Source organism: Eurosta solidaginis, chromosome 1 (genome assembly GCF_040869045.1).
Source record: "Eurosta solidaginis isolate ZX-2024a chromosome 1, ASM4086904v1, whole genome shotgun sequence".
NCBI lineage: Eukaryota > Metazoa > Arthropoda > Insecta > Diptera > Tephritidae > Eurosta > Eurosta solidaginis.
In genome coordinates this window covers 377,920,994-377,948,224 of record NC_090319.1, presented here as the reverse complement: position 1 = coordinate 377,948,224, position 27,231 = coordinate 377,920,994, and the positions used below count along the sequence as shown (strand labels likewise).

The window sequence follows — 27,231 nt, the reverse complement described above, 5'->3', positions numbered from 1 at the left end:
GGCATAGATATTTTGTGAATCAGAGTATTTTTTCTTCGGCAATTTCGGGAACTCTGTATATGTTAAGAACAGTTAAAGTGAGTACCGTGCGGTTACTTTGTATTCGGTATCGTTCACTCGTTTCCCTAGCTATATGTACCGCATTGAAGGCAAATTAAAAGTTTAGATCAGCTTTAAAGAGTACGTTGGTTGAGTGCATCTTGTCGATGGTATGAATGATTAGCCTAACTCCAAAGCACCCAAAAATGTGGCATAATGCTTCAGTTAGTTAACGATAATTTCGATAAATCATAGATAAGTGTCTGAAGATGGTAAAAAAGGCTCTAGGTAAATGCGACTCTAAAAAGGATTATTATAGAAGGGGTCCTTACTTCATATTACAATTTTTCAGATTTTGTGCACACCGATTGCCTCGGTTTTCCGATTACTGAATGTATAAGTCGCCGCTGAACGAACAAAGAAGCAACATCGGACGAAACTATCGTTTATTAACGCATCTCAAAGTAGCACATTTTACAAACAAGAGTTCAAGTGCGGAATTTTAAACTATTTAATGTTGGAATTATATTTTGTTTAAATTCGTTAGTACTCTTGCAATAGAATAATATTTATATAGAATATATATGTACGAATTATATTTTGAATGGTAGCAAACAATGCGTATATTCGTCTTGCTTCATTGCTCGCCAGTCAACGACTAAAGCTGGAGTCATTGGTGCCGTATGTCGTATCGATGTATCCGTATCCCTAACGTAATCAGCTGTTTATCGTTACGACGGTAAACCAAAACCCAATTGGTTGGCTACGATACGGTTACGACTTTAGCGGCACCAATAATCGATTGCATTGATTCTCGTAAGATTGGTCGAATCAGCTTTTATAAGGTTACCGATACGGTTACCGATAAAGCACCAATGTCTCCAGCTTAAGCCGTTATCACCTCAATAATAACAATCTTACTAACACTTTCCCACTTTCAGTTTTGGAGGACCCTGATTTAAAACAAAGTAAGCCGAAGATATTAAAATAAGGATTTCATAAATACAAAATTTCAATTACACGACCTAAATTTTCTTTTCTTTTGCACTTAGTATATCTTAGCCCTTTTCAATGTTCTCGGAAATTAGTGACATTGTGAAAAATACATTGATATGCACGTATATACTGACACGAATATCTATAGGCATCTGTGCGCCGAGTTGCTTTTTATACTCAGCTGAGCAGAGCTCACAGATTATATTAACTCTATTCGCATAACGGTAATCCGTAACGGCGAGATCAAAATGATCTGGGTGAAAAAAGAAATTCATTTAGCCATGTCCGTCCGTCTGTCCTTCCGTCTGTAAACAGGATAAATTGAGTAAATTTTGAGGTATCTTCATGGAATTTGGTACGTAGGTTCCTGGGCGCACATCTCAGATCGCTATTTAAAATGAGCGAAATCGGACTACAAGCACGCCCACTTTTCGATATCGAAAATTTCGAAAAACCGAAAAAGTGCGATAATTCATTACCAAAGACGGATAAAGCGATGAAACTTGGTATGTGCGTTGACCTTATGACACGAAATAGAAAATTAGAAAAATTTTGGACAATGGGCGTGGCACCGCCCACTTTTGAAAGAGGGTAATTTAAAAATTTTGCAAGCCGTAATTTGGCAGTCGTTGAAGATATCTTGATGAAATTTGGCAAGAGCGTTACTCCTATTCCTATATGAGTGCTAAATAAACATTAGCGAAATCGGATGACGAACACGCCCACTTTTAAAACCATTTTTTTTTAACGTCAAATGTTAACAAAAAATTTAATATCTTTACAGTATAAAAGTAAATTATGTCAACATTCGACTCCAGTAATGATATAGTGCAACAAAATACAAAAATAAAAGAAAATCTCAAAATGGGCGTAACTCCGCCCTTTTTCATTTAATTCGTCTAGAATACTTTTAATGCCATAAGTCGAACAAAAATTTACCAATCCTTGTGAAATTTGGTAGGGGCTTAGATTCTGGGACGATAACTGTTTTCTGTGAAAATAGGCGAAATCGGTTGAAGCCACGACCAGTTTTTATACACAGTCGGCCATCTGTCTTTCCGCTCGGCCGTTAACATGATAACTTGAGAAAAAATCTTTACTAAAATTAGTTCACGTACTTATCTGAACTCACTTTATCATGGTATAAAAAATGGCCGAAATCGGACTATAACCACGCCTACTTTTTTGATATCGAAAATTACGAAAAATGAAAAAATAAATGTCATAATTCTATATCAAATATGAAAAAAGGGATGAAACATGGTAATTGGATTGGTTTATTGACGCAGAATATAACTTTAGAAAAAACATTGTAAAATGGGTATGACGCCTACCTTGTTAAGTAGAAGATAATGAAAAAGTTATGCAGGGCGAAATTAAAAGCCCTCGGAATCTTGGCAGGAATACTGTTCGTGGTATTACATATATAAATAAATTAGTGGTACCCAACAGATGATGTTCTGGGTCACCCTGGTCCACATTTTGGTCGATATCTCGAAAACGCCTTCACATATAAAACTAAGGGCCACTCCCTTTTAGAACCCTCATTAATACCTTTCATTTGATACCCATATCGTACAAACACATTTTAGAGTCACCCCTGGTCCACCTTTATGGCGATATCCGAAAATGGCGTCGACTTATAGAACTATGGCCAACTCCCTTTTAAAATGCTCTTTAATACCTTCAATTTGAAACGAATGTCATACAAACACATTCCAGGGTTACCCTAGGTTCATTTTCCTAAATGGTGATTATCCCTTATTTTGTCTCCAAAACTCTCAGCTGAGTATATAATGTTCTTTTACACCCGAAATTAGCCTTCCTTACTTGTTTCCTTTAGTATCGTGTTTGTTTTTGTATTTTACAAATCTTTAGTACGTCAAAACAAACTGATTAAACCCATAAATGGAAAGGATTTAGGCTATTTTTTATTATTTTTAGTTCTATGAAAGTGATGTAAAGCAGATGTAAGATCAGCTGGTTTTGTGCAAAGTTTTTGCATAATCAGTTTCTGCCAAAAAAAAGGTCATTACCATAAAACCCATTGCGAAACATCTTTCATACGAATTGGATGTGCGCTGCAAGTTTGAGTAACTATTCCCTTTGAAAATACAATAACAGTTGTGACAAGAAGTTTTAGGTGTTTTACGCTGTCGTGCACTAAGTATTTGCGTCAACAAAACAAAAAAAAAAAAAAACATTGTATCAAGTTTTTCTGTTGTGGTTTAATTTCACTGTGCGGTTGTGTATACTACATTCTGCTCTTGTTTATGCAAATTTAACTTTTTGCTCTAAACTACATATCTGTTTTTAGATTCTGAATGACAATATGAGCTGCACTCCTCTCATTTCAAAACACCGCACTGACATTTGTTTCATCATGTCACTTTGAAGTTATAACATTACATTGTGGCTGTTACCACTTTTGTTTGATGATTTTGATGCTCTTTTTGTTATTGATGATTGTGTGGGATATTATTGTAGATACCGTTAAGAAATTACCTATGCCATGGAAGAATACTGAATTGACTTAAAACTAAATGCCCAAAAATATATCCTCTTTTTACTTCCTTTATATTAGGTCGGTTGAATGTTTGTCCGCTTTTCATACAAACCTTGCAATCGATTTTTAAGTATCTTCTCATTGAGTTACAAACGTGAAACTTTACAAATAGGTTGGAACACCGTGACAATACAACAGAAGGAAAAAAAACCGTTAGGTGGCACACGGATCGAAATAGTTAGATAAGAATTTGAAAATTTTCAACAGACTTGAAATTTCAAACTTAATTCAGTTTTGGAATTGATTTTTATGTAAGTTATCATTGAACTACAACTGTAAAACTTCACAGATAGTATAGGACGCCGAGAAAATGTATGAAATGGAGAAAATAAAAATAAAATAAAAAAATTTTAAGCACTTCCTTTATATAAATGGAGAAAAATCAGAGAAAAATGTCTCCTGCTAAACTTTGATTTTTAAATCTTGACATAGAAATTGCAAAAAATGTTTATGAGAAATAAAAATATAAATATTTTGTATAAGAAATTCCAAAAATCTATTGTGAATATACGGAAACCAACAAAACAGTAAAAATACAATTTTTCTGGAGCACAGCAATCCCTAAAATTGCTTCATTTTACATTTTCGTTTTTACCTGCACAGGGTGGCCAGCTCCCAGCTTAACCAATGAAGGTGAATATTTTGTAGAAAAAATCGCCACGATATATTGTGAATACACGAAAATCAACAGCTTACTTTGGTTTATACTTTTTCCTTGCTTTAAACTGACAGTCGATGCTTCAGCTGGCATGGAGAAAATCAGAATTTGGTAGCTTACATGCCCTGATTGTATAAAACGATGTGGTAACTTGTAGTATTTAATTTGATGCAATTATTGTAAAAAACACATTTCGAGCTTCCTGAGTCACATCTGCACTCATATTTCTGGCACAGTTGATTGAATTTAAAGCAAGTGGTGACCCCTGTCTTTGTTTAACCCATTCAGTGTAAGGAATAACGGATAAAGAGTTTAATTTGAGATTAAGTTTTGTTTGTTTTCCTATACAATTTGGTTCATAGAACTTCACTTACAATACAAAATACATGATATCTACATACTAATGGGTTGAGACTGGTATCTTAAAAAAATATTTTAATTTGACTTGTCCCATCTTTTGAGTCGGGTACCTATGGTGAGTCAAGCCAACAAACTACCTCTATCTCATATTTCCTGCAGGGTATCTTTGTTCACAAGCGTAATTTATTTTATTTGGATTTAAGCAAGCTTCTCTTATCACAATAACTTGCTTATTCAAATGGAATTTGTTGACTTTGAATTTAAGTGCCTTTGAGTTTAGTTTTAGTGTGATAATTTGCAAATTTGACTAGAGTTTAACCCAGCCACTTCGGCCGCTCAAGCTGATATGAGCAGCAAAATTTGATGTTATCGAACAAACTGGCAAGGTTAAACTCTAGTCAAATTTAGCTTTTCGATAACAGGTCGTGAGCTTTATATTTTTGTGGTAATATATCGATACAAATTTTATAAATAATCGGTATTTTATCGATAAAATATCTATAACTTTTTGGTAATAAACCTATGACTTTTTGATACCAAATCTATATATTTACGGTATTTTTCCGATAAAAAATCGATAACGTTTTGAAAAAATCCGATAAAAAATCGATTACTTTCTAACATTAAACCGATAACTCGTCGATAAAAAATCGGTAGTTCTTTGATTACCTTTCTTATCAATAGCAAATTTTTAACACTACGATTACAAATAGATAAATCGTATATACCTCGTCGATAACACACCTAAATCGTTTCGATAACTCGTCGATTAGAAAGTGATAAGCCTCGACGTTAACAAACTGATATATGTAGTTGTTAAATTACCGTTAACACTTTAATAGCGAATTGAAAACACGCGTTGCTTTGCTTTTCCCTTATTTGCTGTCTGATTTCGTTCACTATGAATGTTCATTGTACCCACTTTATACCTTAGCGTAGTGATTACACTAACGCTTACACTCTGTGTTCCCCATACAGTGAAGCAATACCATATACAACGCCCACATTTGTTCTACGCTTACGTTCTCTTCCTAAACAGCGTAGCAATACCTCACACTACGCTTGCACTTACATTCTATATTCCCCATATACCATACGACTACCTAACCCTACACTTACCCAATGCCTGCAGTTAATTTATACTTATCGGGGAATCCAGCTCTATATAGACAGAAAAGATTTTTGCACTTCAACGATCATGAAATTATCATGTATAAAGTTTACATTGAATGTCTGAGTTCCGCCAACCGTAATCAATTTCTGGTATGTCATCATAGTTTTGGTGAAGGGTCAATTTTTCAACATGCCACTTGTCTGCCCCTTGACTCTATTGTGGTAGAACAATAAACCACCTCTGCGATATAAAATTTTTGCCTGAATGATATTTGAATATAGAACATTTTCAAATTTAAAAGTGTTGGCAACTAATAATATTTGAGTTACGATACTTTGCCAGAAGGTTGAGAAGACGGGGTAAAGTTTTAAAATGATATTAGCTCCATTTGGGCCATTTGGTTACGACTTTTTACCTCTCCACTATAGATAAAAGACATCACATACCAGTTCTTTTGTCTGCAGACTACTTAGGCTAGCGAAAATGAGCGCTGACAGAGCACAACATATTGTTGACATTTCGATAATATTTTTGCATTACGGAAATGATTTCAAATCACAATGGTAGCTAACCAGTTAAGAATATTAAAAAAACCTGCCTAATTTGTTTGCACATTTATTAAATATTAATTAAATAATAACTTTGATAACTTAACAGTTTTTATTTCCTTATACATATGTATTAATGCATTGCACAGGAAATTACCCAGAACATATGTAGTTTTACAACTTGGGCATACATTTTACGGCTCTATTTGGATTAGATTCAAAAGTATATGCTTTGAAGCATAAATTCTGAACCTATATACAGTTATCAAATAGTTTTGAAGGTTACGAAATCTCACAGACCATTTGTCCGGTTATCAAAATATGGTTGTTTTCTGGAAAGATTGAAGCTAGTTAATAATTATTTTGCCTACTTATAATATTTACCAGTACCGCAGGATCAGCTGGCTATTTATAATCATTTAAGTATTTTCAAAATGATAAAAGTCATAAAGCATTCGTTGTTTATTGAAATCAAATCCTTTGGTGTTTTGCTTTCACTAAAATCAATATGAGTCCAGCTGAATTTGAGCTTCAAATTTTTTAGATTATATCAAATTTCTACATTTAGTTATATCTATGAATATATTTACATATGTGAGTGCTTAGACAAATATGTATATATATATATTTTTTTTGTTTTTAAAATAATATGTAGCATATTACTAAAATTACCAAATAAGTACTAAAATTAAGTACACAGTCATATCCTGTATACAAAAGAAGTTGCAAACGACTTTTATTCGAGTTTAAATTTTTTTAAACTTGTAGTGTTTTCTTTTGTATCAGCTCATTCTGACAATCGCGATGTCAATAATAATGAAAATCTTTAGCGATTGTTGCCTCCATTTCAATTCTTTCACTAAAAAACTGTGAAGTTACGAAAATGAATTGTCGCGATCAGCTGGTCTAGCAGGGTAACACCGTTATTTTATGCTGGGTAAAAATGTAACGCTTTTGGGTGTGAGCAGGTAACAATTTTCACAGAAGAATGAAACACCACGTAAAAGCGTTGCCTGTTTTTTAGAATTGAACAAAATATATTTACAACCCTTGCGCAGCGTAAAAAAAGCGTATCACTTATACCAGAAAAGAAAAAGCTATTAAGGGAGTTCAGAATTTTGTGTGTTTGACGTTGGAAACGTTGGTATAGCAGTTAAAAGCTACGGAACGTGAGTAACCTTTTTAGCTTACAATTTTTTCTTCCACATTTTGCTATTCAATATTGAAAATATAAACTACGAGGCATATAGGGGGGTATTTGCAATGACGTAACAAATGCAAACACGTATATGCGGAAATCCGCCAAACTTTGGTTTTTTAGAGAAACAATTTTTTTTTTGAAACATGGTATCACGCAAATATCTTTTTGTTAGGAACATTGACGGGTAAATTGGAGCTATAGTGCATCGTCGTTACTCGTCTTACATAATGCCTCAAAAAGATATAGTCAAAAGATCGAGCAAAATATATATAAATTGAGGTCGCAATGTTAAATATACAGTTATTTCAACACTTCTGTACCGATTATATCGAAATTTTAACAAACTATGGAGATATATGCAGCTATTAGCTACGTAAAATTTTTTTGATACACGAGATATCGGTAAAAATATAAAACCGAATAACCGCCAAATATTTTTTACCGCAAAGTTTGCAACACATTTATTTTAACACCTTTCTACCGATTCTTTTAAAACTTTAAAAACATATAGATATGTGAACGAAGTATGTTTAAGTAAAAAATTTTTAATACCCGAGATCCGGTTTTTGAGATATTGATAAAAATATAAACCCGGAAAACCTTAAATTTCTTTCCTTATTTAAACACTTCTTAACCGATTGGGTTGAAATTCTATCAGGATGTGCATATCTATGTGGCGTATATGTAGAGAAAATTTTGTTGATACCAGAAACGCGGTTTTAGAGATATCGGCAAAAATATGAAACCGGGTAACCGTCAAATATTTCATACCCGTTTGCTAATTTTTTCTCTACACCAATGTAGTATACCATCAATTGCCTCATCTTGGAATATTCACGTAAGAAAAGTCATTGATGTTTGTATATGGGGCAAATATACCAAATTTTCGCCAAAAACCAGCCATCGTCAAAACGTGTACCAAATTTTTTTTTTTTTTTTTTAAGTTTTGTACCAAATTTCTGTTTCTTTTCATCTAATTTTAAATAAAACCTGTTTAAAAAAAAAAAAACTTTTTTCTACACTTTTTGTCGGAAATTTCGTATATTTGCCCCATGTACAAACATCAATAACTTTCCTTGCGTGAATATTCCAAGATGAGGCAATTGATGGTATACTACATTGGTGTAGAGAAAAAAGTAACAAACGGGTATGAAGTGATAAAAGTAAAATTGTAGCTGTGCCCACAAAAAAACATGCTTCTGAAAGAAATTTACGCAACCAAGTGCTTTCACTTTTCTGTCTCTACCTTCAAAACTGAAAGGGGCACATCGAATTTGAAGCCCCAGGTATTTTTAGTCTCTGATGGGCTATTATCGTGCATAATCCAACTTTCAATACTCTTACTTACTTACTTAATTGGTGCTTAACCGTCTAAACGGTTATGGCCGTCCAACAAGGCGCTCAATTGCCTCAAAAAGCTATAAGCAAAAAACTGTCAATATTGAAAATGACAAAAAAAAAGTATCGCTATTTTCATTGATGATAGTTTTGAGTATTGGCGGGGCACATTAATTTTGCTCATACTGTTAGAGTATCCGTCTCAAAAACAACATTCAGTTTAAATTCCATAGCGTTTCAGCGATGCCTCAAAATTTTATCGAAAAAATTCAAAAAAAAAATCAAGGGTATCGCTTGAAAAAGTGTAAAAATCGAAGTTTTTTACGTTTCGAAGTTCTGCAAAAACTTACTGTCAACTTTCTTGATATTTAAAATCATCAGATCGGATAGTCAAAAGGTCAAGTTTAATGTCCTTGTACTTTTCTCTGGCCTTAAGTTTTTTGCACGTGTGTAAAACCTGAGTATCCAAAAAAGTAAAAGTTTTTGGGATTTGCCCATATTTTGTTTGTTTATTGTAAAAATATGCTATGCAAGTATACAATGCAATATTGCCAGACCATTTGCATAAAATCCTCAACTCCGTTATTATGTATACTTTTCAAATATTTACATAGTTTAAATATCAGATTACTCATATAAATAAGTACTAGTATATAGATGAACAAGGGGCAGTCCATGCCAACTCATTACATCGATGCATTTTTTCTGCATATAAATTAAAAAAAAAAAAATGTTGCAAACTTCTTTTCTCCTTCGAAACAGGTTTCTTTTTGAAGGGTACTCAAATAAGTATGTCCAAATTTCAGTTAAATCAGTGATGCTAAATCTATCGTCAGTATGAGTAGGCATGGAATGTCCCATTTGTATACGCAGATATATTCATGTGCTCTGGGAAAAACGCAAGTCTTAATTACTTCATTTAGTTTTACATATTCTTAACTTAAATTTAACGTCATCGGTTTTACCTTCAGATATTTTTTAACGAGCAACATTAGTTTTCATCCATTTCATGTTATTGAAAAGCTTATATTTTATTTGTGGTGGAACGATGTGAGCATTCAAGTGTTACTAATACATGTGAATGGTCATAGGAATATTTGTACAGTGACATCATTTGTTAATGGGACTAGGTTAGGTTAATTTCGGTTAGGTTAGGCTGAGCTGTGAGGTCCATGAGGACAAAACCATATCAATGCCCGGACTTATGTTATAAAATAGCTCCGTCCTCTTGAAAAATGCTAGAATCTTTCTAGGACCTATGCCACTTCCTGCTACTAGATCTGACAGCTATATCACTTCTTATATTTCCAGTCTTGCCCTGGCAATAATGGGCCTGAATTTTTTTTTTTTTTAAGAGAGTGTTATCATGGACCCTGCAATTTTCATTAAGAATTATAGTTATATAAAGTTGTAATGCTGGTATCGAGACTATGCCTCGAAGTGATCAGTGGAATTCTACAGAGAAGAATAGCTGAATGATAAGCGTTAATAGCGCTCTTTACCACTATTACCAAAAGCACGAGTTTTTAATAATGGTCTGTTAGTTTGAAATAATCAGAAATGCTGGCGTCACCGAGTATGAAGTGGAAGCTAATACCATCCAAACGGTCTTGTCAAACGGCCTTAACATCCTCATAAATAGGCTTAACATCCTCATAAGTTACCTGCCTATATGATTGGAGCTGTTACGTGACAAGTCACATGGACCGAAATACGAGTGATTTATGGCGTCGGTGCGAACGAGGTTTTTGCACCACAGTTACATATCAAGGAGTGTGTATATTAGCAGAAAAACAGTAGATGGAAGTGATTGCAGAACTGCAGAGTCGCTAAGAGCCTGCTGACATCATTTAACAATAAACGATTTTAAACCCTATGAATTGAACGAAAATATTCAGATAAATAGAGTGGTGGTGGGGTGGTTAGGTAGAAAGAGCTTTTGAAATGAATGTATTAATTCAATCGTGGGATTGCGAGCAATGAGTGTGAAATTAATGAAAATGCGATGTTTTCTTAAAATTTTGAAAGTACCAGGTTTGAATTCGAGACAACTTTTACTTAACGCCCCGATTCTAGTGTGGTAACAACATTCTTCACTACGGTAACGAAATCATGTAGCAACTTTTACACCCTTTTGGTATTCTACCCGCTAAAGTAGCCGGATAATTTTTTACCTACAAAAGCAGGTAATTACATTGAAATAACCACACAACATCTGTTGTTTAGAAAAAGGCAGAACTGAAAAATAAAGAATTGTAAGCGCAAATAAGTAAAGATAATAGTAAAAAAGTGTTGCCTCTTGCTATAAATATTTGTTTACATTATTTACTTTCACAGAATAAATTACAATATACCTATGTAGAAACCTAACTTTCATAATATGCATATATACATCGTCCCGTTTATTCGTTAACCTCGTTTCTACAAGTGAGACATTTTCGGTAAAGCGAATACGGTTGCCACACCATGTTTTCATTTGGGACCAAAATTAATCGAAAAAAAAACAAATTTTTGTTTTATTTTATTAGGATGTTTCCATATAAAATTTTACTGAACATAGTGTAGATTTTCCTTTAACTCAAGCTGAACAAACGAATATATGTGGATGCAACCAAAAATGGTACTATATTTTGACATAGGATAAGTCTACAAACCAAACGTTGTGAACCAAGTTTTGGTCACAAAGCTTTTGGTTCTAGCATTATGTTTGATTGCAATGCAATAAAATGTATAGTGCAGTTAGGTTTTAGTAAGAAATGGTTCAACATTTGCGTTCTGGTGTTGCCGAACTATGTATGTGGAAAACTCAGTAAATCATAAATGAAACTAGGCAATTTTGTTAGTGCTATTTTTATAGATGCTTTCTTGTTCCCTTAACGTTTAAACTTCATATCAGAGCCTATATTCAGTAAGTGTGAGTTTTGATCCCAGGTCTCAGGGGTTCTGCTAGCACTTACGGGAATAATTTTATACAAAACATTTCTTCCGAAATCAAATCTCCTTTGCATTTGCTTCCTTCTGTCTTCGAGTTAAAATATTTCTTGTGCCAAGATACTTAGTTTTCAATTACCTTGCGTGGCTTAACACCACAATAGTCCTGGAATTCCTTAACCTCATTGAGCTGTGTGAGAAAGATTTAAATATCAACGTGCCAAACCAGAAGTAATGCATAGAATTTCCTTGTTGAAGTATTGAAAGTGTTAGGCTCACGGCAGAGTGCTCGCTATAAGCTATGCTAGGAGAGAAGCAATTTTTATTTTCATATATTTACATAGTGCTGGATAACGGATCGAAATATCTAGCCGTTATTAATATTATTATGAAACAAGAGTTTTTTTGATTATTCGGTTATATTATCAACAATTAACGGCAATGTGTTTGCCAACACTTTTCTTTTTAATGCCTGGCATAAATTATATCCTAGGTGAAATGTTATTGTTCTGGTACATTTTATTGACTGAGCAATTTTTTATGGTGAGAGTTCCATTGAGGTAAATTCAAAATTATATGGGAGCTAACGAAAGTGTGGCGAATTTTTGGGCAATATTGTGAATTTTTACCTGAGTGAAAAAGAAAGAAAAGTACCAATCGTGGCTACTGCCTAAAAAGGATAAAGAATTGAAGAAAAGGGACCAGCGGACCAAATCGGAATGGAAGGGACCATTTTTGGCCGAAATTACCAAAGTGGCAACAGTGAAAGCGAAGAGAACTACCTTTCAAATTTCTCCACAGACACTGGTGAGTTTTTCGGTAATGACAGCGTTACCACTTGGGCCAGAATCGCGGATATAAGAACTGGTAGCGATATTCGGTTACATAATGTTCTGGGAACTACTTTACCGGTAACGCTCAGAATCGAGGCGTAAGAATATATTTGATTTGAAATAAGAAACCGAATTTCATTATTCCACGCACGATGTTTTCGCCTTTAAAGCAAGAAATTGAATCAAAATAATTACTAGAAATTATATAAACATCTGAAGCATGTCTTTTCAGATTCCTTTACCCTTACATATGTATGTACATAAAACTTAGTCTTAAATTTACGAAATAGGTAATCTCAGAAACTACCGCACGAAACTACTGAATGGAATAGTATGAAGAAGAGTTTCCTAAAATAAAAATAATTTAATCCATTCAACTGACCTTCATTTGTTTGGATATCGAATGAGTTTGTTCTATTTTTTGTAAACATCGAAATGATATCACTATATATTTAGGGCCTTTCACGTATCAAAGTTAGTAGTACGAGCTTAATAACAAATTGTGAAATGGTGCTATCGCATAAATATGCATAATGAAATTCTTACACAAATACTTCTGAGTTAGTGGATAAATGTATTGAAGTACTAAATGATCTAGCAGTTAAAAAAAAAGTTTTTGTTAGGATGGCTTTTCGGGCATCAGGTACATGAAGATGATGAACTGACAGACTACCTAGCTAAGAAGGGTTCTTTAGCAGCATTGTGCAGAGCAGAGACCCTTTGTGGGCTCACAAAGACACATACCAAGGAAACCATAAGTTGTTGGGAAATGAAGCAGTTCCACCAGCATTGGATACAATGCCCGCAACAAAGCAGACAAATAATGGTATACTTCCAGCAACAAGAGTATTAGTCAAATTCAATAAAAATAAGCAGAGGAGGCCTACGAGCTCTCATTGGTTACAATGCGGTACACATTGGTCTACTCTATCACACAAATAAGTTAAATATATCCGTTACACAAATCTATCATTTTTGTTTGAGCTAGAGGATGAAACGACGACTATCATAACTGTGAAACCAGCACGGAAGGCAGGGCGCGACCACCCTTACCGCTCCGCTACAAATAGCATACCGTTCGTAGTTTTTATTCTCCTATTTACTGCGCTCTAATATACGACGTAGCGCATAGCAGCGCCAAAGCGTTACCATCAATTCTTATGCAATTGTTCTACTCTATACTGTATTCATATTCATAGCCGGAGCAGAAGCAGAGCATATTTTTCGAAGAAGCTTTGTTCGCGTACGCCAGGTTATCCTCTTTTATTTCTATGTTTCTATTGCACTGTGGCGTGTTGCCATGCCATTACATTTCTTCCGTTATTTTATAGTCTTTTTCAAAATCCGTTAGTTTATAATTTTTCGTTATATTTTTCTTGGGTTTTTAATGCAACACGCCAGGTACAAAATAATTTTTAGATTTAATACACATTGATTCCTGCTGGTAATGCAAAAACTTTCCCTTATTCCAGATTATGGAATCAATGCCTCCCCCAACTCCACCAAACCGCTAGATAGTAGCCAGGAGCCAACATTGAGGACTATTTATATATTTCCAGCTCAACCAAATAAGCCCGAATATATTGTTGCTGAGCCGAGGGTGACACTGCACGCTCACTCAGACGAAAAGTAAAGAACGGAATGGCATTTAGCAATTTGTAAGGCAAAAATTGGGAAGATCCGCTAAAAAAATGCTAACTCAAAAAAAATTTTAAACTTGGTCTAATTTTCCGGAATTTCGTATAAAATTTCAAACCACAACTTACATTGCCTTGATTATGTAATGCAAAGACATATATGTATATGCTTACTAACTTTGGTAACGGACTGTTTGTATTTGTATATGCATTGTGAAGTATGAATCGCTCATACGCCCTGGCACCTACTCTTTATTATTAACCGATATCGCGCCATTGATTTTTCGATAGGATTTGGGCTCAGCAAAAAAAGTTCCATTACGCATACCCAAAAAAATAATTTTCGAGCCTGCAAAAAAAATGACGAGAGGGTAAATTTTTCGACCAAAACACCCCAAAACCCAAAAAATTTTTTTTTCAAACTGCTATCGCCAATGTTTTTACAACAGTTTTTTGAAGAAAAAATAAAATATTTTTTGGGTTTTGGGGAGTGTTTTGGTCGAAAAATTGACCCTTTCGTCATTTTTTTTTGCAGACTCGAAAATTATTTTTTTGGGTATGCTTAGTGGATGCGATATGGGTTAACTTTCGTCCATGCAAATCAACCGAGCTTAATGTACATGCTTGTATGCTTTACAAGTTTTCTAACAAATTTTGCTGTTTCACACCTTTATATATTTATGTGAGTTACATTAAAGTTTTAAAGTACTACGTGGTTATTCGTTTGCTTGCTTACTACTAAAAATTAATCCATCATTCTTCATATTCTGTGGATTCTGCTCGCTGAATATTTGTATTTTTGTTGATATTTGTGGGCGGTGTTTTATTGTGTGAGTGAATGTGTTTATGGTGCTGGCACTACCGCAACACTGTGCCCTCCGCACATGAAAATTGACTCTGAAATGAAGAAGAAAAGAAAATAGGAAATAAGTACTTAAGTGCAAGTTCAAACGTACATATGTAAATACTTATATGCATATGTTTATTGAAAGTTTAAATAAGTATAGTCATAAATGTTTAAAGTCTATAAATAACTATGCCTGAATGCGTACACAATATCGATTTAAATAACGTTTATTCGACTGCGTGGCTTAAGTGTGCATGTATTTATTCGGCTATGAATGAATTGATATGGATTTTTATTTGATTGCCTTTGAAAATAGCTTTATTACTGTGGTAGAGCTTCTGTAAGACTTAGTTATTGCTTTATGACTTGGCTTTATTTAAAGAATTGTCAATGAATCAGTTGCATACTTTTAGGCTCTGCAGTTCGTAGAAGTGCGCAATAATGCCATGTTGGAAATTTCTAATGGATCTAGCTATAGTTTTGGGTTTTGGTATATTTTACATACGGCAGCGATTACTTAAATTGAAGTGGCATTTTTTATCAAATTTCAATGAATTAAGAACAACTTTCTATAAATTTTGATACTGAAACTATGCAAACCAATCTCAGAAACATTCACAAGAAAAAATCAGAAACTCGAGAATATGATACGCATTTGTTTTGTATCGCAAAGTTAGAGATGTTTCAGAATGGTGTAAATTTTTGAAAATTTCTTTTCTGAGGCGTATTTTGATTTCTTTCTTACATCAAAAAAAAAAAAAAAATAATATTATTATTAGTGCAGAATCAAGTAGAAGGCATACAATTTTCGCCACATTCCGATATCTCAACATATACTATAGATGTGGAACATAATTGTGACACTGACATTGTTAAAATCTGTTTGTTTGTATAATATGAATATCAAAAGCTGTATTTTCGCTGTGAAATCCTAACGGATTTCGGGAAAATCGTCTGAATTATACATACAGAGAGGCCAAAATCTGCTAACTTATACATTAGGCGATGTCTTACGTTTGAATATTTCTGCCGGTTTCTGAGATATCGACCAAAATATGGACCCAGAAATGACCCAAATCTGATACTACAGTATGAGTACCACACCAAAAGCGTTAATTAGTGCTGTTGTGATGAACCCATTTGGATATATCAACCAGTTTCCGATATAGTTTTCGAAATGAGACCCAGATAGATGAAAAATTTGTTTTCGCAATGTGGGTATCATACAAACCTTACGCTTGGGATATATAACGAATATCGGATATATGGCTGAAAATATGAGTTTTGGATCAAAAAAACCTAAAACACCGGTTTTTTCAATTGGTTTTTTAAATTGATATGGCGATCTATTGAAGGGTGCGTATATGGAGCACAACATAGATAAGCTTATACTACACCCATATGACGACCTTAGGATAATCTTAAGTCCTAAATGAGCTCAGCCAAAAAGTTGAATACTTTTTCAAAGGAAATATTGACACGTTTAAATGACGTGTCGTGTTCTGTAAGGTGAGGAAGTAAATATGTAAGGTTCAGATATTTCGAAAACCACAATTTTTGATTTTTGATGATTTTTAAAAGTTATAAATTGATAAAGAACCTATTTTATTTAAGATGTTAAAAAATGTTTTTAGTTTTTTTTTGTGCTCAAAACCAGTTTTGGTATGTTTCCAAGTCCGTCCAAGTGAAAGTTAGTTTCGAACATGGTACTTGGAATAATTAGCTTGCCAACTGCATTGAATTTAGCTGCAGATATGTACTTGCAGATAGGGGGTTCGATAGAGGGTTTGATACACCCTTGTTGCTGTACAGCATAAAAAATAGCCTCACTGCGCAGGTATTTTTTAGTGTTACACAGTGTAATATCTATTCTAATATAACTGACTAGTTACACAAATTATTATCATTTTTCATAAAACCAATTAAAAATTTACCCTAGATAAAGACAGAACTAAGTTATTACACTTCTTGCTGTACAACAAGAAAAACAGCCTCACTTCCCAGGTTTTTTTTTTAGTGTTACACAATGTAATATCTATTTTTTTTTTTTTAATACGACCGATGAATTATACAAATTATTATAATTTTTCATTTAATAAACAGTTTTAAGAAGATATAATAGCAATAAAATAATTTGGCCGCCTAAAACTTGAAAATCTATCTATGTGCGATGTGTTACCGATTTTTTAATAGCGGTGTTATGTTTTTGTTATCGTCAAATTATTTATTTTTTATAGAAGTGACATCGGCTGGTCTTCGATAAAAACTTTCTCGATTGCTCATCAAAATCTCTAAACAGTTCGAAATCATTTCGTAAATAGCGCCAACTGATCTCTTAAGAGTCCAGCCAATATTTCCAAAAGATCCAAAATGATTCCCGAAAAAGGCCTATAAATATAGAAAACTTGTGTCATTCCCAAAATTCGTAGACATCTTTGTACTGAATTTTCCGGACGAATAGAGAGATGTGGACTAACTGTAATACCAAGTTGGTGAAAAAAGCTGTGTACGAATTTTAAAGGAACGCTGTTCTTAAACAAGGTAGTAAGGCTAGTCTAATGATTTTCAAAAAGGGCTGAGAGATGCTGAATATAGACGCAGGCAGAACCAAAAACCGTTTTAACAATATATCTCTTAAACTAAAAGATTTAATTAGAATGTTAATAATACAATGCCGGAATAGCGCGAAAAAGCTAATAATTCGAAAAAATAACATATATTATAGAGGTGAAATATTTACTTTTACCATTTGCATAGAATTCCCCCGAAGTTTTCTTCGCGTGCTGATGTATGTGGTTGAGGTGTTGACTCGTTGCAAGTGGAATGTGTCTTCCGTGCCTTTGTTAGATGCAATAAAACAGTTAAGATTTGATTAGTAAATAAAACTAGTAACTCTTAAAGAGCTATATTCATGTAAATGATACGCATAAATAGGTAAATGGTAAATTTAACTCAGTAATGGATATACACATTGGGGTTGTCCTTATAGACCAAATAAATGATTTCACAGTGTCAGTCCTTCAGATGGTAGTATATATATTAAAAATATCACATACAAAATTTGGTTCCGATTTGAGACGGTTAAACGGTAGCACACAGTGGTCAAAGCTTAGACATCTCCCCGGAGACTTACAAAATAAAATAGAAATTTACTTTATAGATTTCATATACCCATAGTCGACAGTACGCATTTAAGTATGTTATGATAACTCTTATTAATTTTTGTTTCTATAGAAAACTTTCAAGTAGTAACGCACAGTGATTAACGTTCATAAGAATTTTAAAAAATTAATTCTTAAAGTGATAATCTAAAGCTTGTATTCGCTTACCCTTTCCAACTGAGATTAAATTTATATGTGATATCACCAACTATACTGCCATCGATTTTGGGTTTTGAAACTCAATTTAAGTTTTTGAATCTCCATTGAAAAATCTCAACTTTGACACAAGTTACCCTTCAACCGTCTCATTCTGTTACCCAAATTTAAATATGAAATTTTTGACCCACGCGTTACAGTCTGCAGAAGTGAGACAGGAAATAAACATTTATTCGATTTGAGGACCACCATCATACAACTACCACATATACACACTCGCCCATATAAACTCAATAAATGGAGGTATACATGAAAACAAAATTAAAGAACACTCAATACGATCTACACACAATGCATCTGAGCCACGAGTCAGTTCCAATGAGTAAGTAAAGATAATTTAGTACACCGAAATGACTGTCGAATGACTCGTTAAAGTAAAAAGGTGTTTGATGTTGACGCAAAGTCAACACGTACACAGGTAGGAAAGATTCACGAAGTATAAAACAGATATTTAAAAATTGTCTTCTTCTTTTGATAAATAATTTGTTTGCTGGAAATTCCGATAAAAACAAAATTATTTCAAATTTATGGCTGTAACTTAAAATAAGTTTGCGGTTTTAGCTGTCGATTTGCATAATTGGTTTTATTTATTCCACAGATTACTTTCTTACATTTAAATTCATCACAGACAGATGCGTATGCCAATTTTAATTTCTGTCATATTCATTTTAATATATTTGATCTAACTTTTAATAAACCAATAACAAACAAAAATAATGTCTGCAAACAAAATTTGAGAAAAAACGTCTATAATAATGTGGTGCTTTTGCCTAAAATAACATTCGCTTTAACTTAACTTGCCAGCACGTCTCATAAATAATATTTGTTTGGAAATTACATTAAAATATCGTGTGCAGAATATCTACAGCAGCGAACATGAAAATTGCAGTGGTAATATTTTTGAACTTTTGTCAATTTAATAATTTTTTTTTTCGATAATTTAACAAAAAATTGCCATGAATTTTGTAACTGAAATTGTGCAATTTAATTTAAAACACGCTCCACTATTCGCAACGTTTTTGAGGTAGGTTTGTGTAGTTTTAGTTACGAATTTAAGACAACACTTATTGATAAAATTGGACTGCTACTTGTTCTCTTCTGTATGTATCTAGCCCTGAAATCTTGCGCTTATTATGCATTGATGAAAATTAATCGAAAGCATAAACTGTGTTTAAAACCCAAAATCAGGATGTAACTATACACGGCTGTCGTCAGGCCCATATTGCAGTGGGAGCTGTAGTACCGTACATGGACAAACAGTACACTATTAAAAAGATGAACAGCCTTCGGAAGGGTAACAGGTGCACTAGGGTCATAACCAGCTGACGCACAAATTTAACTCCTTAACCTAATAGCTGTGCAATTTCAGATACTTGCAACTGCAGCTTGTTCGGCATTAAAAGTCTGACTGTTGGAACTCGATGCATATGTCCACAGTTGTATTTTTGGAATGCTTGCCGGTGTGGCTCCGTCATCAGATTGTTACACGTAATCACTTAGTTTTTACAGGTATTATAAGGTTAAGTTTTCCTCAAGAGTGGAGGGGTGACCTGGTACATAGGGAGGACGTAGTTTCACTTTACACCGACGCGTCTTAAATGCACAGCGGTGTGTGCGCTGGGGTCTTATGTGAGCAACTTAACGTGTCGCTGACATTTCGTTTTTCCATCTTTTATATTATCTTCCAAGTGGAAGATTATAAAGAATGCCTGTAAGCTCTTATGGAGGACTAAGTTAGAGGATGTGAGGTATGCATTCACTCAAATATCTTAACAGCGCTCATGGCTAAGTTTAAACCCAGCGTGTTAGAGGGCTTAGAATATTTCCGAGGCAGGTTAAATGTCGTAAGGGGCGAGTAATATGCCAAATTGATGCAAGGGGCTGTGTAGCGCAACCCTTTCAAGAGATTGCCAGCGCAATATATACTTGGCGAATCCTGTGTCTTTAACAGCCAAGGCTCTGGTGACCCCAAGTTCCTCGTGGATCTAGGGGGTGGGAGTGCGCTATGGTCTAGAAGGTTTCGTGTGGAAATCGCTCCTGAGATGGTCGGGTTAATACCTTAATGGTACTTGTGACCGGAACGTATCGGATCTGCATCCGGCAAAAGACATCCATAACACCCCCAGGGCTTTCGGGGAGGAGGAGCAATGGCGTGGCATCTTAAGTAGGTTTCAAACTGTGGGCTGTTACATACTGACCAAACATCAGGAAGACGCTAAATGTTCTGTAAAAGACACCAGCAGGTTCAATGTCCTAACCAAAAAGTTCGAGTTGGACACCGAATTTCCCGACAAAATTCAGTAAGAGTTGGTTAATGTGGAAAAGTATTACATCAGAATGGCGAGCTATGCACTACTTCTGATGGGTCTCTTGTATTCGGGCAGCATAGTTACTAAACAACAGAACCTTTTCTACTAGTCAAAGTTTTTTTAAATAATTAAATTTTCGAACGAAATATTAGAAAATGTTTCAGGTTTAGAAGTCTTATTGTACAAATTACATGCAAAATCAAAAAATGGAAATAAATAAGATATTAAAACATGCTAAAGAATTCTAATTTTACTCTACTTATAGTAACAACCAAAAGAGATGGAAATCCTTTAAATAGTAACAAAAGAAACTTAACAGACAAAGGGAAAAAATCCTGAATAGGTTAGCACCTAATTCGTATTTTAGGTTTCCTCAACAGACTTCCACCATTATCAGCATTGAATTTGAAGATCATCTCACCAGTAGCATCATAATTTCGTTCGCCTCGATTGCGTAAATAGCGACGCACACAACAGCAACGACGCAAACCTGGAACACGATATATTATCTGCAGGAAACCACCACGAAACCGAGCATTCATGTAACAATAGATGATGGGATTATAGCAGCTATGTGACATCGCAAGCCAATGGAATGCAAACCAGAAATATGGTAAAGGCTCCCACATTTTGAAATCATCATCGTTGAGTAAAAGCTGTAAAGAGGATGAAGGAAGGCAAAGAAAATACTTAAGTATAAACCTATGCGATATTGCTTCAATTGGTTAACATATAAACAAAATTTTTTGGTACTCACCACAAGAACATTGAAAGGCAACCAACAGATAATGAATACGATAACAACCGTTACCATCATCTTAATCATCTGTAAATATAATAAAAGAAGAAAAGTTTAATATATACCGAGCAAACTTTGTATATGCATTTGTTGACAACAGAGGTTAATTAATATGAAAAAACAAAACAGTTTAACCATAATTAATCAATTGTCAAATGGGAAAAAAACACTGTCGTTGGAGTGATATAACAAAGTTTAATGCTGCAGATATCCTCACAATTTCTCAATATCACAAAAAAATCCAATTATAGAGTAATGATAAATTGATGTTAGCATTAGTTGCATGATTAGATTTTGTTATTTACTTTGACGCCTTCTAGGCATACAGCGTGGTTAGGGATTATACGAAGCCCTCAAAACGACTCAATGGATTGGAAAATTTTCCTTGCTGGTTACAGTTGCTGATTGTGCTAACACCTACCCTTCAGCCAATCGCAATAGTTTCGTACTAGCTCATTCAGGAACGGTACTAGCTATTATAAAAAAAATAAATATCAAATTGATTCAAGTGGTTGTGTAGCGCAATATATGGCTTCTCCAACCAAATTATCAACCTCACCTACCCGCGGCGAATCCTATTCCTTTGACAGCCGAGGCTCTGGCGACCCCAAGTTTAGTATGGATCTAGGGGGTGAGAGGGCGGTATGGCCTAGAAGGTTTCATGTGGTCATACCAAATCGTTCCCGAGATGGTCGGGCTAGTACCTTAATGGTGCTTGTTTCCGGAACGTACCGGATCTGCATCCGGCAAAGGAATATCAGGATCGATAACACTCCCCAAGGCCTTAGGGGAGTGTCCTTTTCGCTACTACAACAACAACAATATCATTCCGTGGTCTTAGAGACCAATTGTACAGCGAACAACGGGACATTCACATGGCTTAGCAGCTAAAGGCTTGCACTGATGTGAATGTTGGAGATTCGAGTTCAACGCTTAGCTCCCGAAAAGCTAGCTGATGAAGAAGTGAAATTCAGAAATATGACCTAGTAACCATCGCCGTTTGTAGACTTACAATTTTTCTCTAATATCAATTACAAAAAGCAATTTTTTTTTGTTTGCGCGTATTTTGCATATCCATAATTGAAATGTAGTAATATGTCATAAACAAATTTAACATTTTATAAGGGTCAAGACATAAAAGCAAATTTTTTTAATAAAGTGGGGTTTTGTTGTTGGTGTAGTGATTAGGAAACTCCGCGAAGGTTTTGGGAAGTGTTATCAATGTTGACGATCCTTCGACGAAATAGATTCAGTACGCTCCGGTAAAAAGCACCATCAAGTACAAGCCCGACCATCTCGAAACCACATGGAACCTTTTAGGTCAGCCCGATCCACTCCTTTTTCTATGAGCCACCAGAGCCTGGATTTCTTAATAAACAGGATTCTAGGTGAGGTTTACAATCGGGTTGGAGAAGCTATAAATTTCGCTACCAACCCCTTGAATCCTTAAATAAAGTGGGCGTCGTCGTTAACCAACTTTCCTCAGATTTACCTATAGTACAAAGGATTATATTTCGGCCAATTTTCACTTAAGTTATTTTGTAAACGGACAGACTGAAGGTGGGTACAAAAGGTTGGCGTGATTTCTATCCGATTTTGTTATTTTTACATAAAACTTTCTAAATGTCAAATGTCAATTTCGGCGGCCGTCACTACCTTAGTAATTAGATAAGAGCTAACGATTTCTTCTCGATCACAAGCGAAAATTTCGAAACCCGAGAATTCTCTCAGCCTCTCAAGAAGTATCTCGAAATACGTGGAACTAAATGTCGCGAGCTTCTTCACATTCAATTAAGTTGCTATATAAGCAGTATTTATGTACACAATTTTGTTTTCTACTTATTCGTTTTTGCTAGAAATATTGTCTTTTCTTCACTACATCAAGTTTGAAAAATTTTTTTCAGGGCTGTTCGAAATTTTTATATATTGAAGTGCAATTTTATATGTACACTGAAACTTTTCTAAATTGAAAAAAAAGAAAAATGTATTTTAAATATTCAAAGAATTTTAATGGTCCCCTTATGAATAAGTTTTGAATTAAAATTTTTCCCAACGCTACATAATTTTTTTTTAAATTATTTGTTGTCAATTTGTTAGTGTAAATTTGAATACCATACCGAGGTGCCTTGGTTTCACATGGAGGTGCTTTTTCTTTGCACTTTCATATGAAATTCAGTACTTTCATATGAATTCAATTTATATGTGAAGACATATGGGAGTGATATTAAATTTTTTTTATATTCAGAGTGTGAATTTGTATCTGTGCCTATTATTCAGGGCAAAACAAACACAAAAGTGCTATAAGTGTATAGGGGTTGATTTTGTTCATAATATTGTTACGAATATTAGCAACAATAAGGGGTACTGTCATCTCTAAGCCGATGCTAAAAGCGACTTGTATGCACATCCATAAATCAATCATTATGTATCTACATAAACGAATCAATCATTATGTCTACACATATGTACGTACACGCAGCGGAGGAGCAACGCACAAACACATGCAGAAATCTTATCTGAGATGCTCCCAAAAGTATGCAATTGTAATTGTGGAAGTGTCGCTCACAAATACATGCGCATATGAGAAGCTATACATCTGTAGTTATAACTATATGGCAGTAACTAAGTAAATTCTGGAAGCGCCTTGAAAATGCAACGAGGAAATCACAGAATTTAAAAGCACCAACAGTAGAGGCGCGAGATAAGTTTTGATTAAGCACGCTATCTGGCGAGCAATAGTAGTGTTGTGAAGTACTTTAATAAAGGCCATTTTGCATTATTGAGTAGTGGAGTTATTTATTCAACAGTTCAGTGATTCGAACGTTAGCAGAAAATTGCAAATAAGGGGAATTGCAGCAAATTCGTTACAATATTGACAAATAAAGGTGTCTAAGTTCGGGTGTAACCGAACATTATATACTCAGCGTGATTTTCAATTGTAAATTTCATTTCATATAAATTACTTTTCTACATAAAGTGTGGCACCGCCCGTTTAAAAAAAAAAAATGTCTCCACATTTCCTCGTACAATAAAACTTGATAAGTGAAATATCATTGATTCAAAACTATTTTTTGCTAAGTTATAGCTTATTATTCTAGCCTACGACCCTCTTAAACTTGTTTTATATCTAAGTTGCAGTGGTCTTTAACCGATCCCTTCCATTTTTACTAGACATATTTTCTGCTATAAGGAAAATATGTGTACACAATTTCATTACGATATGTTAATTTTTCTTCGAGTTATGGCTCCCGAAACACAGAAAATTGCTTAGTCGTAAAAGGGGCGGTGCCACGCCCATTTTTTAAATTTGAATTTTTTCCTATTTATTGTTATAAATCCACTTCGAAAATGAAATACCATTGATATAGAGCTCTTTTTTGCAAAGATATAGCTTATTTTATTCGTCCACGACCCTTTTAAAAATCTTTTATGTAAACCGATTCCGATAAGTTTTCTTCAAGACATTCCTTATGGTAAAGGCAACCTCTCTGCCCAATTTTGTTACGATAGGTTTAACGGTTTTTGATTTATGATTAATAATATTTGTAAAATTGATTTTATCACAAGTGGGCGGTGCCATGCTCATTTTAAGTAATTTTTCCAACTTTTTATCAAGAGTCTCAATATCAGTCCACATGTCAAATTTCAACATCCTAAGTGTATTATTTGCTAAATTATCAGGTTTTTTGTGTTTTCCAAAATTTTATATATATAAAAAGTGGGCGTGGTTATCATCCGATTTCGCTCATTTTCAATATCTATTCTGGATATACCAATTTGGTGAAGATATCTCAATATTTACTCAAGTTATCGTGATAACGGACGGACGGACGGACGCACATGGCTCAATCACATTTTTTGTCGGTACCGATGATTTTGATATATGGAAGTCTATATATATCTCGATTCCTTTATACCTGTACAACTAACCGTTATCCAATTAAAGTTAATATACTCTGTGTGCAAAGCACGCTGAGTATACAAATTTTCATCCCACATGTATGACAGCGTTTCTTTAAACTAGGGATAACGATTTATTTTAACATGTGAGAAATAACCGACAAATCAGTTTCTCGCGAGATTCTCGAATCTTGGTATGCTCGTAAATCTCACGAACTTCGTGACACTCAATTTACTCGCTGCATTTCCAGTATTATATGCACTCCGTTGTTTTGCATTTGTGGTTTGGTTAAAACTGTCGCTTGTGTTCCAGAACAAGATCTATATACTTTTTGCATTGGAGGGAGTAAATAGATTTTCGATAAGCTCGCGAGCCTTACGAGTATTTTAAGTTTGGAGAAGCTTTCTAAAAGCCGTGACTAGCTACAAAGCCGTGACTAGAACAAATTCGGGAAATCTTAAGCTCTAATTTAGATTTAGGTGAATTATGCATTATTATTGAGATGAGATGAGGGCAGATGAGCTGCCGGTAAATTTTTCCGCCCGGTAATTTAAAAAGAACTTGAGTAAACGAAAATGCACTTAAAGGCAGAATAAAGTGAGCGCTAAAATTAAAGTCATGATAAGGAAATGGCCCTTAGCAACTTAATTTTTCTGAGGAGGACAAAATCGCAAAAAATAGGGTAATATTTTTTAAAGATAAGCGTATGCATGAAATTTAGCTAGTCACGATTTTCTATGGTATAGGTGGAAGAATGAAAACAAACACAAGTGGTTAAAGGCTACTGCAGTTTCACCATGTGATTCACGGTTTGAGTCCCGGTGAAACCTTTGATAACATTACAAAATTGCCTGATGATGATTACGTTGGCGGTTTTCGAAATGGTCCATCGCAATATGCCAGTAAATGTTTCTTCCTTTTCAGTTTCTCTTAGAAAACATAATAATTGAAATTCAATTATTATAAGCCTGTCTTAAGCTCATGAATTCTTAAATATAAGTAAAAACACAACGAATGTTATGAAGTAAATCATTAACCAAGTTCAATTATGTGCCACGAGCATACATTCAACTTCTTTCTGCAATCAATAAAAACAAAAGTATTAAGATACGACATAGGCGAAATATTTTTAATATTTTATTAATAACAAGTAAGGAAGGTTAAGTTCGGGTGTAACCGAACATTACATACTCAGTTGAGAGCTATGCTGACAACATAAGGGAAAAAAACCATGTAGGAAAATGAACCGAGGGAAACCCTGGAATGTGTTTGTATGACATGCGTATCAAATGAAAGGCATTAAAGAGTATTTTATGAGGGAGTGGGCCATAGTTCTATAGGTGGACGCCATTTAGGGATATAGCCATAAAGGTGGATCAGGGTTGGCTCTAGAATGCGTTTGTGCGATATGGGTATCAACTTAAAGGCATTAATGAGAGTTTTAAAAGGGAGTGGTGGTAGTTGTGTATGTGAAGGCGTTTTCCAGATATCGACCAAAATGTGAACCAGGGCGACCCAGAATATTATTTGTTGGATACCGCTAATTTATTTATATATGTAATACCTGCCAAGATTTTAAGGGTTTTTTATTTCGCCCTGCAGAAATTTTTCATTTTCTTCTACATAATATGGTAGGTGTCACAACCATTTTATAAAGTTTTTTCTAAAGTTATATTTCGCGTCAATAAAACAATCCAATTACCTTACCATGTTTCATCCCTTTTTTCGTATTTGGTATAGAATTATGGCATTTTTTTCATTTTTCGTAATTTTCGAA

General features: G+C 34.3%; 1 protein-coding gene across 5 annotated transcripts in view; it reads right to left on the bottom strand.

The window, feature by feature from the left end:
* Positions 1–14,879: 14,879 nt before the first annotated feature.
* RYa-R (RYamide receptor) overlaps positions 14,880–27,231 on the bottom strand; it is a 417,850-nt gene continuing 405,498 nt past the window's right edge. For 4 of the 5 annotated variants that reach the window (XM_067763183.1, XM_067763184.1, XM_067763185.1 and 1 more), the window contains exons 5-8: positions 21,512–21,580; positions 21,176–21,410; positions 17,809–17,906; positions 14,880–15,118 (exon numbers count right to left, since the gene is read on the bottom strand). In XM_067763183.1, the coding sequence (XP_067619284.1) occupies positions 15,080–15,118; positions 17,809–17,906; positions 21,176–21,410; positions 21,512–21,580 (441 nt within the window). In that variant the 3' untranslated portion in view covers positions 14,880–15,079. The remainder of the gene's footprint in view (positions 15,119–17,808; positions 17,907–21,175; positions 21,411–21,511; positions 21,581–27,231) is intronic. The other variant, XM_067763187.1, reaches the window with a different exon arrangement.